Source organism: Enhydra lutris, unplaced genomic scaffold (assembly GCF_002288905.1).
Source record: "Enhydra lutris kenyoni isolate GAN:26980312 unplaced genomic scaffold, ASM228890v2 scaffoldscaffold1, whole genome shotgun sequence".
Lineage (NCBI taxonomy): Eukaryota > Metazoa > Chordata > Mammalia > Carnivora > Mustelidae > Enhydra > Enhydra lutris.
The window spans coordinates 101485-116927 of NW_019154085.1; the positions used below are offsets into that span (position 1 = coordinate 101485).

The 15443-nt window shown below is 41.1% G+C and overlaps 1 protein-coding gene across 1 annotated transcript in view; it reads left to right on the forward strand.

The window, feature by feature from the left end:
- Nucleotides 1–15443, forward strand: part of LOC111144958 (family with sequence similarity 171 member B) — a 61047-nt gene that overhangs the window by 24078 nt on the left and 21526 nt on the right. Inside the window, exon 2 of the mRNA XM_022499594.1 lies at nt 14353–14586. Within this exon, the coding sequence (XP_022355302.1) occupies nt 14353–14586 (234 nt within the window). The remainder of the gene's footprint in view (nt 1–14352; nt 14587–15443) is intronic.

The following is a 15443-nucleotide window of genomic DNA, read 5'->3' on the forward strand; positions in this document are numbered from 1 at the left end:
TAAAAGAGAAAATGGATGTGTTCTTAAATCCTTTCCACTTGATTTTTCTGTGAGTTCACGAGTGCAGCCCCGAGCAAGCGTACATGTGCTGGGCTCCTGCTGTTCTTTGTTTATTTGACGGACAGAGAGATCACAAGCAGGCAGAGAGAGTGGAGGAGGCAGGCTCCCCGCCAAGCAGAGAGCCCGATGTGGGACTCGATCCCGGGACCCTGAGATCATGGCCTGAGCCGAAGGCAGAGGCCTAACCCACTGAGCCACCCGGGCGCCCCTCCTACTGTTCTTTGTAAGCATGTTGTCTCTGCACTCATTTTCTTCACAGGAGACGCTCTCACCCCTTCAAGAGGCAGGAAGAAAAAATAAAACAAGGCAACTAATAATGTTGGGAATAGAAGGTAAACTTAAAGGAAATTAGAATGGTTTTGAAACTTTACTGAACATTGTTTTTCACGTTAACTCCCTGGGGAGGGGGAGCAGTCATGTTGATAGAGTGACTGCCGTAAAATAAAACATGAATGCTCTCCTGTTTACTGGAGAAATTGGTAGCACTCCCCGGAAAGCATTTTAGGAATACAAATCAAGAAGCTTTAAACAGTTCGTACTTTTTGACCTATTATTTCTCCTCCTAAGGAAATAGTGGAGAACCCAGAGGAACGTGTATGTACATGGATTTGTAATTAAAACATCGTTTGCAAATGTGAAACATAGAAACGACTAAGCATACACCAATAGGAGAAAGTTAAACAAATAGTAACCAGTAGAATGTTCAATAAGGAAAAGGTGGTAATTTCAAAAAAGGTTTAATTCCATGGATACATGATCACAATAGAATCTTAAGTGAAGAACACAGCTCATAACGTCCTTTACTAGTCTCTTTTCTTTATTTTTTCCTACCTCTAAGTGCAAGCTCAGTGTAGTAAGTCACATCGCGCACCGTAGCAAGTGAACGGGTACCCACTCCCCCGTGACCCAGCGGACACAGTCAAGAGAACGGTCAATATTAATTTCGTGAGTTTCCTCCACACCGTACTTCACACTTAGGTAACCACAGACGTGTTTACACACATACACACAATATAATCTTAATGTTGCAAATCTGGGGTTTTTCAGTATGCTTTTCAAACTACTGAATGAAATCCAAGTGACTTCTGAGAAATTGAATTAGGAAATAACTTTTATTCTCCTCTGCTTTTTCTGTATTTTCTAAATACAACATTAAAAAAAAACTAATGAAAAAGAGCGAGTGAAGCCGAGCACTTTGAAGTGTGAGGCACGGAGCTAAATGCTGTGGAGACAACAGATATTGTTTAGTAGTAAGCCGTAGTTCCGAGGAGCTGCAGCCAGCAAGGTCAGGTGTCTCACGACCGCATCTAGAATTGCGCACCTCTGGTGGGTCCCCGTCCCCCACCCCATTCCCCGTTCCCCGGTTGCCTGGGGTGCAGCGAGGGCCAGCGGGCAAGCTTGGGACTGAATGGACGCGCCCACTGCCAGGCACAGGAAGTCATTTATATCCTTTTATAGTAAAAGAAACGGAATGATTGAACTGAAGAGGATGGCATTAGGTCATACCTCTCTCCCTCTGGGATATGCTTATTTTTTACCCTAGGTCAGTGGTTCTGAACCTTGGCTGTGCGTTAGACTCATCTGGGACCTTTTAAAAATGTGATTCCCTGGACCGCATCTGCAGTGATTGTGACTTAATTGGCCTGGAGTGGGGGCTGGAAGATAGGGAAAGATCCCCAGACGATGTTAATGTTCACACAGGGCTGAGAACCACTGTCCTAGGCCGAGGGAGTTGAGTGTACCGGGAAAGGTAGCAAGAGTAACGCATTATACAAACGGATGATCTTGAGGTTTGTAAGAGGTTCATTTAATATTTTTCACTTATTTGTTCATTCAAGCAATTCGTCATGCGTTCAGAAGAGTTAAATAGACGCGTATGTGTTTACAACACGTGTGCTTTTGGAAAGCAGTTGTTTCCTGGAATATTTATACTAAGACAGTAATGTGATCAGGCACACCGTGGAAAGATGCAAACTCAGAATTCACATAGGACCATTTCTTAACATTGTTAACCAGAGGAATTTAACCCTATACTTCTGAGCTCAAGCACTTTACATGCTCTCTTCTCAGTACCATCTCTCTTCCCATTTGACTCTTTCATGTGCATTTTTGAAGGCAACTCATGTCCTTGTATTTCTCACAGTGACTGGCACAGACCTTGCACATAGTAGGTACTTAATAAAATTGTGTAGCAAACAGATACAGAGGCTCCGAAACTTTCTTGGCTCACAGACCTTTAGCGTCTCAGTAATTCGTGTGAGTGTGTGACCTAACAACTTAGTAGTCATTTGAAAAAAATAATGCCTACTTGCTAATTACTAAATGGGCTGTAACTTGTTAGGACACAACTTCTCAGCCCTCAGAAAGAGACTGAACGCTGCGGCCTCCATTTTCCCTTTGATAATCATTGTCAAACAATATTTACTTTTTGTCAGAGCAGCCACTGAACACCCACCTTCACAATGAGGTTAATGTCATTGATTTGAGGCCGGTACCCTGAATTAGGGACTCAACCCAGCTTTTGTGGTGGCCAACAGATGTTATCATTGTACCTGCTTGAAAATTTACCCCTGTGAATTTATATCCTCTTTGGTGGCTTTGAGCACAGCGTGGGAACTGGGGCCCCGAATCTCAGGCTTTTATGTTTTTCTGTTTTAGGTATTACAGAAGATTTGTTTACTAAATATTCATCACTTCCGTCATTTGCTTTAGGTATTCAACTGCTAAGCCTAGGCATACATTCCAAGAGGAGAGATTAGTCGCTCTATTTCTTTGCAGCATTCAGACATGGTAAAAATAGGTACTTAAGAAAAAGTGCTTAACTAGATTCAAGGTGCTGTATTAATAATACTTTGCAGTACCGTATTCTTTGATTCTGAGTTGTCTTTAAAATTTGAATTCGTCTTATAAACAATGGTAAAGGAAACTTCCCTGCTGCAGGATAAATAATGGGCTGTCCTGTTACATGAGCTGCAGAGATGCTGGTCTTTGGGAGGTGCTAGATAGTTCTCCTGGCAGGAGGTGGAGGTTGCTGGCCGTCCCAGTTGGTACAGACAGGTGACCTACCGGAAAGGCCAGTCTAGAGAAATGAGCTAACGTGGACTTCAGCAGTGAGTTCTCTAACTCCAGGTCCCCTGGCTTAGAATTATGCAGCTCCAAATAGTACTCACACTCTACAGTCCTTGCTGCTCGGAGATGTTACATCCTTTCTAGACACTTGGTGGGAAATATTTCTGGGGCATAATTTTTGGGGGATATTTTTGCTTTGGTATGCTAAATCCCTCTTGATTCTCCTTTTGGCCTGGATGACACAGTCCTCTTTAGACCTCATAAATTATACTGATTGAGAATACTTAAGAACTGTGAAGGAGACTGTAGAACTCTCCAAATGAAGTAACACACTTGAATCATCCCCAACAGGGTGTTGTACCCTAGCTAGAGAGAGTGTGACTAATCTCTTCTCTTGGAATGTATGCCTAGGCTTAGCAGTTGAATACCTACAGGCAGTGACCTAATAATCAATGACCTCTAGCCCAGTTTTCATTGTTAGGTTCACGAGAGGGAAGAGTGAAGGTTCTCTACAGCTCTTCTTGTTTCTCCCGTGTACCGTCATCCGTGTGTTTGAGACACCCAGGGGAAAACATGAACTAGTCAAAGATTCCTAATGGCTTTTCCTTTTAATAGCATTTTATTAAGGAACATAAGCCTTTGTGAAATAGAGTTCATAAAACCTTTATATTAAAAATGTTCTTGGGGCGCCTGGGTGGCTCAGTGGGTTAAGCTGCTCAGGTCATGATCTCGGGGTCCTGGGATCAAGTCCCGCGTCGGGCTCTCTGCTCAGCAGGGAGCCTGCTTCCTCCTCTCTCTCTCTCTGCCTGCCTCTCTGTCTACTGTGATCTCTCTCTGTCAAATAAATAAATAAATAAATAAAATTTTAAAAAAATGTTCTTTAGTTGTTTTTCCAAATGGGGCTTTTTCCCTTATAGTAGTCTTTTTGTTTTCAGCTCTATTATTTGTTTCCATTTTTATTTCCAACTTCAATTTTTGTTTCTTGGTGCTATACTAGAGTACTATTCAACAAATTACTTGAAGTTGAGTAATAATTGGTATAATTGCTTTTCTTTATCTTTTTTTCTTTTTAAGATTTATTTGAGAGAGAAAAAGAGAGATTATGAGCGGGGGTAGGGGAGAGGCAGAGAGAGAAAGAGAATCTTGAAGTAGACTCCCCCAGAGTGTGGAGCCCAATGCGTGGCTTGATCTCAAGACCCAGAGGTCATAGACTGAGCTGAGATCAAGAGGCAGGTGCTTAACCAACTGAGCTGCTCAGGTACCCCTGTAATTGTTTTCCTAAAGAAAAGCAACATGGTTGCTCCGATCTTGTTTCTTGAAGTTCTTTGTCAATGTTAAAAGAATGAATGCATCTGTTGAAAGAAGTAACTGAAGGAAGAAGTGGTAAAGACTCAAAGAATTTGCACTTAGCTTAAGGTATGTAACTTACACATCGTCTGTGGGCAGAAATGGTGGCTTGCACGTGTCCTTGTCCCGCCTCTACTTCAGGGCTCATCTGCCTCATTTCACGCATTTGCATCTCTCCTTGCAATCACTAACTCCTGGGCTGGGGGTCTGTCTTACTGGTGTCAGTGTGAGGCACTCAGCCACTAATTCAGTGATTCATTCAAAACCCAGGATTGTTATTTGAGGATACAGGAGTAAATAAGACAAAAAAGTCCATGAGCTCATAAAGCTAACAGTCTAGTAGGGGAAACAGAAAATGAACATAATGAGTAAGTTAAGTTAAGTTAAGTTAGTAATAGTAATAGTAAGTTAAGAAGGGATTACGGCAACGCGGGGTGTGGGAAGAGTGTTGACATGACCGATTGGGTTGCTCGGTACTTGCATGTGTCCAGTGGGGCCTGGACAACTGCTTCTTGGCTAGACCCTAGGAATGCGCCCCTTGGAATGTTCACTGTGTTACTGATGAATGTTACTGTATATGCCTGGGGCAATGGGGGCCATGCCCTTCAGCCTGTCAAGCCCTTTCCTCTACCTTCGTCTGAGTTAGGCGCCCAATACTTTTGTGGCAGCCGGGACCGGTGCTTTTTCAAGCAAGTGAAAACCTGATCCTTCACGTTTCCTCTCTGGGCTCTAGGATCTTCTGTTGCTCCACGTTAATGCCGCCATGCATAGCATCGTTTATAATGGAAGTTAAGTGAATTTGTGAGTGAGTGAAGGAGAAATTGTCTGTGATTATGAGGCAGGATGAAAAACTGGGAAGGAGAGATGAAAGTCAGGATGGGAAATGACTCTGGAGTGAGCTTGGATGACGTGTTTTAGGAGCTAGAGTCAGTCTGTTCTGCTTCCATCGAGGAATATAACTTTTGGGTGGGCAAGAAGGAACTGAGTCCAAGTGCTAATGGCCCAGACCTCTCACTTGTCCCCTGTTGAATCGTTTGCAATGTGCTTATTTTTGCTTTTTAAGTAGGCTCCCCAGCGAGGAGCCCAACGTGGGCTTGAAATCACAACCCTGAGATCAAGACCTGAGCTGATAGCATGAGTCAGACACTTAACCCACTGAGTCACCCGGGCGCTCCTACTATGTGCTGATGCTTAAGTTAGAAGGATTCCTTTTATGTTATCCATGTCACTAGTTTTGGAGAATCCTACTCATTAAGCCTCTGGTCATAATGGAGAAAATGCGTATTTTATTTGCTTTGTAACATGTTTCACCTTTGGAGATAATGTCCTTATTTTATTTCTTTGGTTTCTTCTTTGATTTGACATTTTCTCTGTCGTATTAACTTACTGCAAATCAATTTGTTTCTGCTTCAAACAGGAACAGTTTTTTTGTTGTTGTTCTTGTTAATTCTAGAGCCAGTAAGAATTTTGGATCCAATCTGGTACTTAAGCAATGAAAAGGCAGCTTTTCTATTTTAGTGAGCTTTGGTTGCTTTTCGTCTTTAATTCAGCAGATTCTTTTGTTCCTTTGGAAGAAGAAGGCTATGTGTCTGTATTGGAAGTGCCGTAGAGATTGAACTGTCGCCACCCTTTCCACTCTGCTTTATTGAATGTGAATAATGTGGTTCTTTCTCCTTACCAGCTTCTCTGTTGTCCTTGGTTTTTTTCTATACTTCCAACCCTCCTTCTAGTTAAAATAGTGAAATTGTGCTGGCACCCTAGGAGAAAGAGTTGTAGAACTGTGCTGGTATTGTTTTGTAATAGTAAAAGTAAAACTTTTAAATTTAATCTTTCCTGTAATACAGTTGCATTATATTTATTTAGCAAGTTTTGCTACTTATACATTATTCTGTAGTTAAAATTTCCAAGTTAAATATTGTTATGAAAAAGAAGAAAATGTATTAATTTCTGAAAGGAAAAGGAATCTTAATATTTATTTGTTGTTATCGTTGCAGTAATATATTTCTCACTGATAACTGTGGGATTAAACTCAAGATTGTACCCGATCCCGGAGCTGGAAAGCCGGCTGTAACTTCAGGTGGCCTCTGTGGGAATCCTACAGTCAGTCATTCTTTAGCCACTTCCGATTTTCTCTGTCCTCCTCCTCTCTCTCTCCCCTTTCACTTCTCTTCTTTCTCCTACTCTTCTTCCCACTTTTCTTCCTGACCCTTGTCGCGCTCGTCTAGAATACATATTCTGAACCCCTTACTAGACTCCGGCAGAACACAAGGCCGAGTATGGAACAACACTGGCTGTGAAGAAACTTACTATCACAGAGAAAACAAACAGAAAGCACAACATGGACCAGAACGCATCATGTGCCGTTAGACTAGTAGGTACAGAAGAGAAGGTCCCGTCTGACAGAAGTAAGGCCAAATTCATTTGAGCTAAACTTTAAAGAACGGAGTAGGATTTTGATGGGTAGAGATGAAAAAAAGAGGGTAGATTTTCAGATGAAAGAAGTGAATTATGTCGCAGGGAAGTGGGTCAGTCTCGAATAGTGACCTTAGACCCATATACGTGACACCACAGAGCAGGAATCAGCAAACTTTTTGTGGAAAAGTGCCAGATAGTAACTGTTTACTTTGCAGGCCATATGGCTTCTGATGCAGCTGTCAGCTCTGTTGTTTTATGGCAAAAGCAGCCACAGGCCGTACGTACGCGCGTGCTGTGGCAGGATGACGATAAAACCTCATTTACAGCAATCCGTGGTGGGTCAGATTCGGCCGTGGGCTGCAGGTTGTCAGTCCCCGAACAGATGAGTCTAGAAAGCAGGGTGGTAGCCAGATCTTAGATTTTGAATGCCAGACTAAAGAATTGGGAGTTAATTTATATTCTCTTTAGTGAAACCATGATTGTTATGTCTCTACTAAAGTTTTTAAATACGCAGACATTTAAATTTGGGACCAGATTTTTCTTTTTACAAGATTTTTGTATGTTTACATTACAAGATATTTGTATAGCTAGCTCTAAATTGTGACTTCTGTGACTAGATGTCGTGTATGAAAATGGCAAAGAATGAATAAAACCTGATTTGGGTCATAGCCAGAAGTTTGTCATCTTTTGGGTTCTCACCACAAAGTCTCCATTGTAATGGCCCAAAAAGTCAGATTATGGAAAACAGGAGAGAATGAATGGGTAGGTGCTCTGGTGATCTAAACTAAAAATGTTGACATTCTCCCTGTTCAAAAAATGATAGTGGGAATTGATTCCAAAGTAAATATTAAATTCACATTTTTTGGATATTTTAAAAACTATTTATCAAGGTATGATTGACAGGTGAAAAGCTACATATACTTAATACATACGCACTCCATAAGTTTGGAGTGTACCCATGAAACCATCACCACCATCGAGGCCAGAGGCACATTGGTCACCTTGCAAAGTTTCCTCCCACCCCTATTATTCTTACTATTATTATTTTTATCATCATCATCCATTCTCTTTTGTGGTAAGAACACTTAAAGATTTACCCTTCAGCAAATTTTAACTATGTAGTGCAGTATTATTAGCAGTAGGCACTATGCGGCATAGTGGGTCGTCAGAACTTATTTCTCTTATGTGACTGAAACTTAGCACACTTTGGCCCTCACCTATCTCTCCCCTCAGTCCTGGCCATCACCATTCTACTCTCTGCTTCTATGAATTTGGTTATTCTGGATGCCACATATAACATATAATCATAACATTATGTATGTTTCTGTGTCAGGTTTATTTCACTTAGCATAATGTCCTCCAGGTCCATCTATACTGTAGAAAATGGCAGGATTTCCTTCTTTTAAGGTCCAGCAATAGCCCATTGTATGTATATACATTTTCTTTATCTGTTCATCCACTGTTGTGCATTTAGGTAGTTCCAATATCTCTCTAACAGGTGGATACTTGTTATAGGAATTGTTGTATACATAGATTTTAAATTAATCCTCAAAGCAAGATTGTGTTGTCTTTATGTTTGTATTTCCAATACCTGCTAGAGCAGATCTGGCCCGAAGTGGACAGTCAATAAACATTTGATGGGTGTAGTAATGTAGGTGAATTTTTCTTAAAAAAAAAAAAAAGATTTTATTTATTTATTTGAGACAGAGAACATGCAAGCGGGGTAGGGGAGGAACAGTAGGAGAGGGAGAAGCAGAGCCATGGGGCTCATTCCCAGGACCCTAAGATCGTGACCTGAGCTGAAGGCAGATGTGTAACTGACTGAGCCACCCAGGCTCCCATGTAGAAATTAGAATATTTCTAATCCTTCCCAACCATTTCATTCCACTCTTATTTTTATGCTCTTCATTTTTAGTCTGGTTCTCATTAGAATGCATAAACCTCAATAAAGTTTTAAAATTTTATTGTTAGAGTGTTGTATAGAACAATTTGATCTCTGATCTGTCTATAAAAGCTTTATAAACCTAGCATGTTTTAAGCATTATATTCCTAGAGAAAAAAGATTGTTGTATGTTAAATGAAATGATTGTAGATGCTTGAAATATAATGGAAAAAGAAGTAGGCTGGTTTTTGTACTGGAGAAATCTGAAAATAAGGTGGCTTCTCTTTGGGCACAGTTATAACCTACAGCATGGTAACAACATAAGAAGGTGATGTCAAGTGCTCTTGAAAAGAAGTGGGGCTATAATTTATCAGCCCGTCCCACTTCAAGTTCTAGACGACAGCCACACAAATGGCTAGCTTTACTTTTTTCTAACACCCTTCCTAGGCTTTGAGTTACCTGTCTCTATCCTATAGCAAAACCGTAATACAGTGTTCGTTCTAACATGCTTTTTCAGGAGCCTTTCTGTGTAGATTAGTCTTTTGAATTTTAGTGACTCTCACTACTGAACAATGCTTGTAATCATGTGATAGTTAAAATTTCCCCCAGCAACCTCAGGACCATGCTCATTGATGTGTATTTTGTTTTTGTTTCTCTCAACATTCAGATTATGTGTTTTCTGAGAGCTCAGTTGAAATCATTTGATATTGAACCATTTTTAAACTAATGGTGACATATTGAAAAGAAGATTATGTGGGCAAGACATAATGATTATAATTAAGTGACAGAGAAAATACCAAGTGCATGGAAAGCTGAAAAATGCAGTGGAGAAGGGTAGACAGATTATGGAGGCAAAAGCACCTGTGGTTGAAAATTATATATTTAATCACAGAATCTGCCCCATCTAAATGCCAAAGTATTTTTGTTGGAGGAGAGAACTAGTAAGGGGTATTGTTATGGAGATTATATGTATGCGGAACTTCTGGTTGCTAGGCCTGTTTGCCGATCAGCTGTTGACATCATGGAAGTCGGAAATGTCCTATTTAAGTCACCAGCAGGCAAGTCTTGATCACTTCTCCTTTTATTTGGAAGAAGAAGTATTGTTCATGCGCCTTTAATTGCAGTGAGCAGGCCTCCAGCTGAGACTTTGGGTTTTTGTTTTCCTTGGTGCTGGTTTTGCTGTTTATGCTGGGACCAGACAAACCAGGCAGAGGGCTGGGGGAAGAGACTCAGAGGGTCAGCAAACCAACCACTTCCTTCTCTGCACTGGCCAGAAGGAAATAAGGAAGCTTTGGAATATGCCGAAAACCGCATCTAAAGCCTTTCAGTGAGAGATGTGGGGAGTAGAATGGATAGAACTTGGAGTCAAATGAACCAGTCTGTGGATCCTGCCTCTACCCTTCTTAATTTGTGCAATTTTAGTCATAGTTTCCTTGACTTAAAACGGGATAAGTCTTGCAGGTTGGAATTAGGAAGACACTGGACAACATGTATAAAGTTTCTGGCACTGGGCTAGGTGTGTGTGTGTGTGTGTCACCAACAGCATTCGTTTTTTTCCAGTTTGAGCTAGAGAGGACGCTGCTGGTCAGGGTTACATCCTGTCCTGACGCTACGAGGTCTACAGTGCACATAGCCAAGGTCTGACCTTTGCAAGTCACTTTTTCCCTGAATTTGATATTCACTTTCTCATCAAATTTAGTCATTAACATAATGATTACATGTGGAAAATAAAATAATCCATTCTGAATTAGAAAATGTTTTAGAAAACATTTATTAATCAAACCCAGCTTCAGAATGTCAGGAGGCTTTAGTGTGTCTTACTTTGGCAACCGTATTTTTACAGGATGAAACAGATGGAATACGCGGTTTTTTAATGAATTTAGCTCAAGATCTTAGTGCACATTGGAATTTGTCTATTAATCAAGGGCTCTGAGAATTTCTGAAATTAATCTTTGGAGCAAATGAATTAATCAAAATTCCCATTCCTAAATATGCTGTTGAAGGAACCATTGTAGGTATATTTCATTGGAATAAGACCCTTTATCAAATTTTGAGAGAATTGTGTGCCCTTTTAGTTATGTGCCATCTCCTTCTCATATGTCTTATCCTATTTTTGGTACATAACATCATCCTTCCTTCCGTTCATCTTCTCTTAGAAAAGACGGAGTGGCGCATTAAATAACACATCCTGCGTCTGCACTTGTGCCGCGGATCATTTACGGTGCTTGCTTTGGAAGCAAGCAACCAGTCTGACTCCGGCTTCGGGGAATAAGGGCCTTTGGGGAAGGATCGTGGTTCAGCTCACAGACCAGGAAGGGCTGTAGGACCAGCCACGGGAGACTTGGGGAAGCTCGGTGAGCGGGCACCGTTAGCCTCTGTGTAACTTCAGCCACATTGTGAGGTCCTGACAGCGTCTTTCTGGCCCCTGTTAGTTGGATGCTTTGTGTCCGCGGCGCAGTCAGTTTCATCTAGGGGATTAGGAGCTGGGAGGCTCGGGGGATTATTTGAACAGGCAGCTGCTTGTCCTCCACAGTAAATAGCTGATTGTACTGGTGGACCTATTCAAGGACGTTCGGTGCAGGTGGCCATCATGTCACATATGTTACAACCTTTTATTTTTTTACCCCCGTTGTATTTCCCACTTGAGTTTGAGGCCATAGTTTAGTATGTGTGTGTGTGCTGGGGAGCACCCTTTTTTTTCTTTTTAATTGATGTTTTATAAGCATTTCTCAGTAATTGCAGCATCATGTTCCTTGAATTAACTTTAGTAGTGTGATCCCAAGACTCCCTGTTATATGGTGTAAAGGTGGCTTTGGAATCACTCATGGGAACGTTGAAGGCTGACGAGGCCTCCTAATACATGTGAGCCTTCGGGGCAGTCCACATTACCCGTCTGAATCCTCTTTTTTCACTGGTAAAGTGAACTTGGTATCGCATATGTTACAAAGGTATGTGGAGATTTGTGTGATAATATATATGCGAGGCTTGCATTAGGAACATGTTTATCCCCAGTCCTTCATATTTTTATTTTAAATGTTACAAACATGATTTTTCTTTTTTTACTTTAGAGTAATGGGGTGAACTTATAAAATGATGGGAAATAGTTAAATAATTTGAGGAACAGTAGGTGCCAAAGCCCAGGGCTTAGTTCGCTTTTTAGTACCTGATAATCCTAAATTTATTTATTAAAAGTAATGATAGTAATGACTATTCACCAAGAATTTAACCTCCCACAAGGCTGCCTGTTATTAAAAATGCTGAGAAAGCAGAGTGCTGGAGAAACACCAGTGATCTCTGTTCTCCATATATATATTTAAATATATATGAGATTGTTGTCCTGGAAGTTAACGGTCTTTTAGACAGACTGATGGAACCTCATTTTAAGGTATGATTGTTCAGGATACAATTTGTTTCTCCCCATCTCTGCTCTCTAAACTCTGGCTAAAGTTGCTTTAAGAGCTGAGTCAGGTCAGTGGCTTAAGAGCACAAGCTTGGAGGAGAGAAGGTCCAAGTTTGTGTCCTGTTTCCTCCATCGGCTGGGGGTTGGCCATGAGTAATTAGAAAATTTCTTTAACCCACAGTTACCAATATATATGATGATGAGAACAGTGATATTTCTGTAATGAGGGTTTTGAAGAGTAAATGGAATGATGCACTTAAAAATTGACACAATGCCTGGCTCATTAATCCTCAGCATAGTTTAGTTCTTGTGCTTATGATTACTATGTATAGTATTAACGTGTTGTTATCATACATGAGAGGGAATATGCTCTGAGAAACGTTTGTGTCTGACTGTATATAGAACAGTGTTTGGATAACGACTGCAGTTTTAGATTCTTGGAAGGACAGAGCTCTTTCCGAGCTTGCTAGGTTGTATCTTTCCTAGGACTGGGTGATTACCGCAGCAGTTCTGTTCGTATTTAAAATGTCTTTGTTGGGGCGCCTGGGAGGCTCAGTGGGGTGAGCCGCTGCCTTCGGCTCAGGTCATGTTCCCAGGGTCCTGGGATCGAGTCCCGCATCGGGCTCTCTGCTTGGCAGGGAGCCTGCTTCCTCCTCTCTCTCTGCCTCTCTGCCTGCTTGTGATCTCTGTCTATCAAAGAAATAAAATCTTTTTAAAAATAAATAAATAAATAAATAAAATGTCTTTGTTATGGTCCAAAAGCAATTTGAAGTCGAGTTTTATTAATAAAGTCAGAATACATAAGGTGTAGCAATAATTTGGTAATTGATATTGCAGCTCAACCAAATGTTGACTACGGTTTTTACCTGATATGCTGTTCTTGCTAAAAATTTCGAGTAAAATGGGTCTTAGGGTTAGGGTTAAATATATCTTTAAAAAAATACTTCATGAGGACTTATTTTGTGGCAATGTGTTTACAAAGATGTATTTACTTACTTTAGAGAGAGAGAGCGCATGTGTGCGGGTGTGGGGGACAGAGAGAGAGAGAAAGAGAATCTCTGGCCTAAGTAGAGTCCTCGGTGAGCAGGGAGCCTGATGTGGGGCTCCATCTGGGGATGCTGGGATCATGACCTGAGCGGGAACCGAGTCAAACAGCTAACTGACTGAGCCACCCAGGTGCTCCCTCTTGAGGGACTTTTACTGACGACTCTGTTTGTGAAATAGTCTCCAATTACGGAGTAATGATTTTTATTATTAATAATGATATTAAGTGACAGCCGCCACTGTCCTGAGCACATTATCTGTATGATTTCATTTTATTACCTCAAAGTAGTTACTGTTCCCCTGATTTTACAGATGAGCAAATGGACTTGAGAAGTAACTTCCCCCAGGTCACATATCTAGGGAGTGGCAGAGGTTGACCTTGACTGACTCCAAAGCCCACGAATGGTGCTTCCAAGAGAAGGCGTCTTTGGCAAAGGTGTTGTGACACAGGCTTTACAAAGGCATTTCCATGGTGATACAAGTTCTTTTTTACCAAGACATTAACGTTAGGAAATTCATGAACATATCATCAAGATCTTAAAGCTGGAGGTTTAAGTTAGGAAACAAGTTAATTTTGATTTTCCTCAATGTATTGTCTTACTGTGCTTTGTTATACATTTAACAGAAATACTTTTTGATATTTTAAGGATGTTGTTTTGATATTTTGTAATTTGAAACACATCCTTTGCTTTCCAGACAGCAGAGCAAAATGAAGGAGCCAGCCATGTACTCAGTTTGGTGAGATTGCATTTCATTGCAGCAACTCGGACTACATTTTCAGTTCGTTAATTGATAGCATTAGGATTAGGGAGGCCAAGTAAAAATGTGTTTTTCTGAAGAGAGAACCACTCTCTTCCCCTTATCCGCTGCCTCCTTTTCCTTTTTTTTATTGGCAGAAGAAATTAGAATACTGTCTTATTAACAATAAATTCAAATTTATTCAGTTTTAGAAAGAATAATGAGCTTGTTGGAATGTTTTCATACCTCTTTCTTTATACCTCACACATATGTGTTTCCAGATTCTACCAGCAGTTTTGTACTGTTATGCACATATCTTGAATGACATTTTAAAGTATAGCATCTTATACGTTCCAGGGTCTAACCTGCTACCATTTCTGGCTTTTTTCTCCTTCAGTGTCTGTATTTATGCTGAAAGTCCAGGTGAATGACATCATCAGTCGGCAGGACCTGAGTCAAGCTGTTGTAGAAGTGTTTGTAAACTACACGAAGACAAACTCCACAGTCACGAAGAACAATGGCGCAGTGTTGATAAAAGTGCCCTACACGTTGGGGCTCAGCTTAACCGTTATTGCCTACAAAGATGGCTACGTGTTGACACCTCTGCCTTGGAAGACGGGAAAAATGCCAAGTAAGCACATGCGCAGTGTTGTGCCTTTACTAAATGTAAATGGTTTTGTTTGCTTGTTTTTCGTTTTTTTCTTCTTTGGGACTCTTGTTCTGGTAAACTGAAAATGAGAAGAGCCTACGTGAAGTCAATACAGAGAGGTTGGAGTGAGTGCCAGTTTGGAGAAAACTTGCTCTTATTTAGTTTTCCTACAGAGGCTTGAAGCAAGAGCTCTGCTCAGGTACAAACCTGATCTGCAGGGGTTAGAGGGGGGCTTGGCCTGCCCTGGTGGGTGAGCCAGAAGCAGTGTGGGCCGGTTGAGGAAAGGATGCTCTAAAAGAGGAGACAGAAAGTCAGATTTATGTGCCGAACAATAAGGCAGTTACTACAGATTCTCCAGTACCTTAACTGTAATTGTTCTGGAAACTGAACTTACTTTAACAGTGTATGATGTTTAGGCCAAAAGCAGGGCTAAAATGCATTCTGGGAGCCTCGCTACCAAGCTGTGGTTGTGCTCCTGGTGGTGGTAAGAACAGCCTGAGGCCAGAGAGGGCGTGAAAAGAAGGGCAGGACCAGAGGCAGACGGAGGACAGAATTGGTAATTACTGCGCGATCACTTCACAGTGTACACCCAGATCAAAACATCACGCACACCTTAAACTCACACAGTCATGAGAATTATATCTCAATAAATCTGAGGGGAAAAAATAAGAATTGATAGGACTTAGTGTGACTAACTGGATTTGGGAAAGTACAGGCCATACCAGGTAGCAGAACGCAAGTCCGGCGGATTGCAGGTGTGACACATTAGGTCGTCAGTCTTCTTTCTTTTAATTGTGATGGTTCTTATTAGAATTTACATACTTATTTGCTTTCATGTG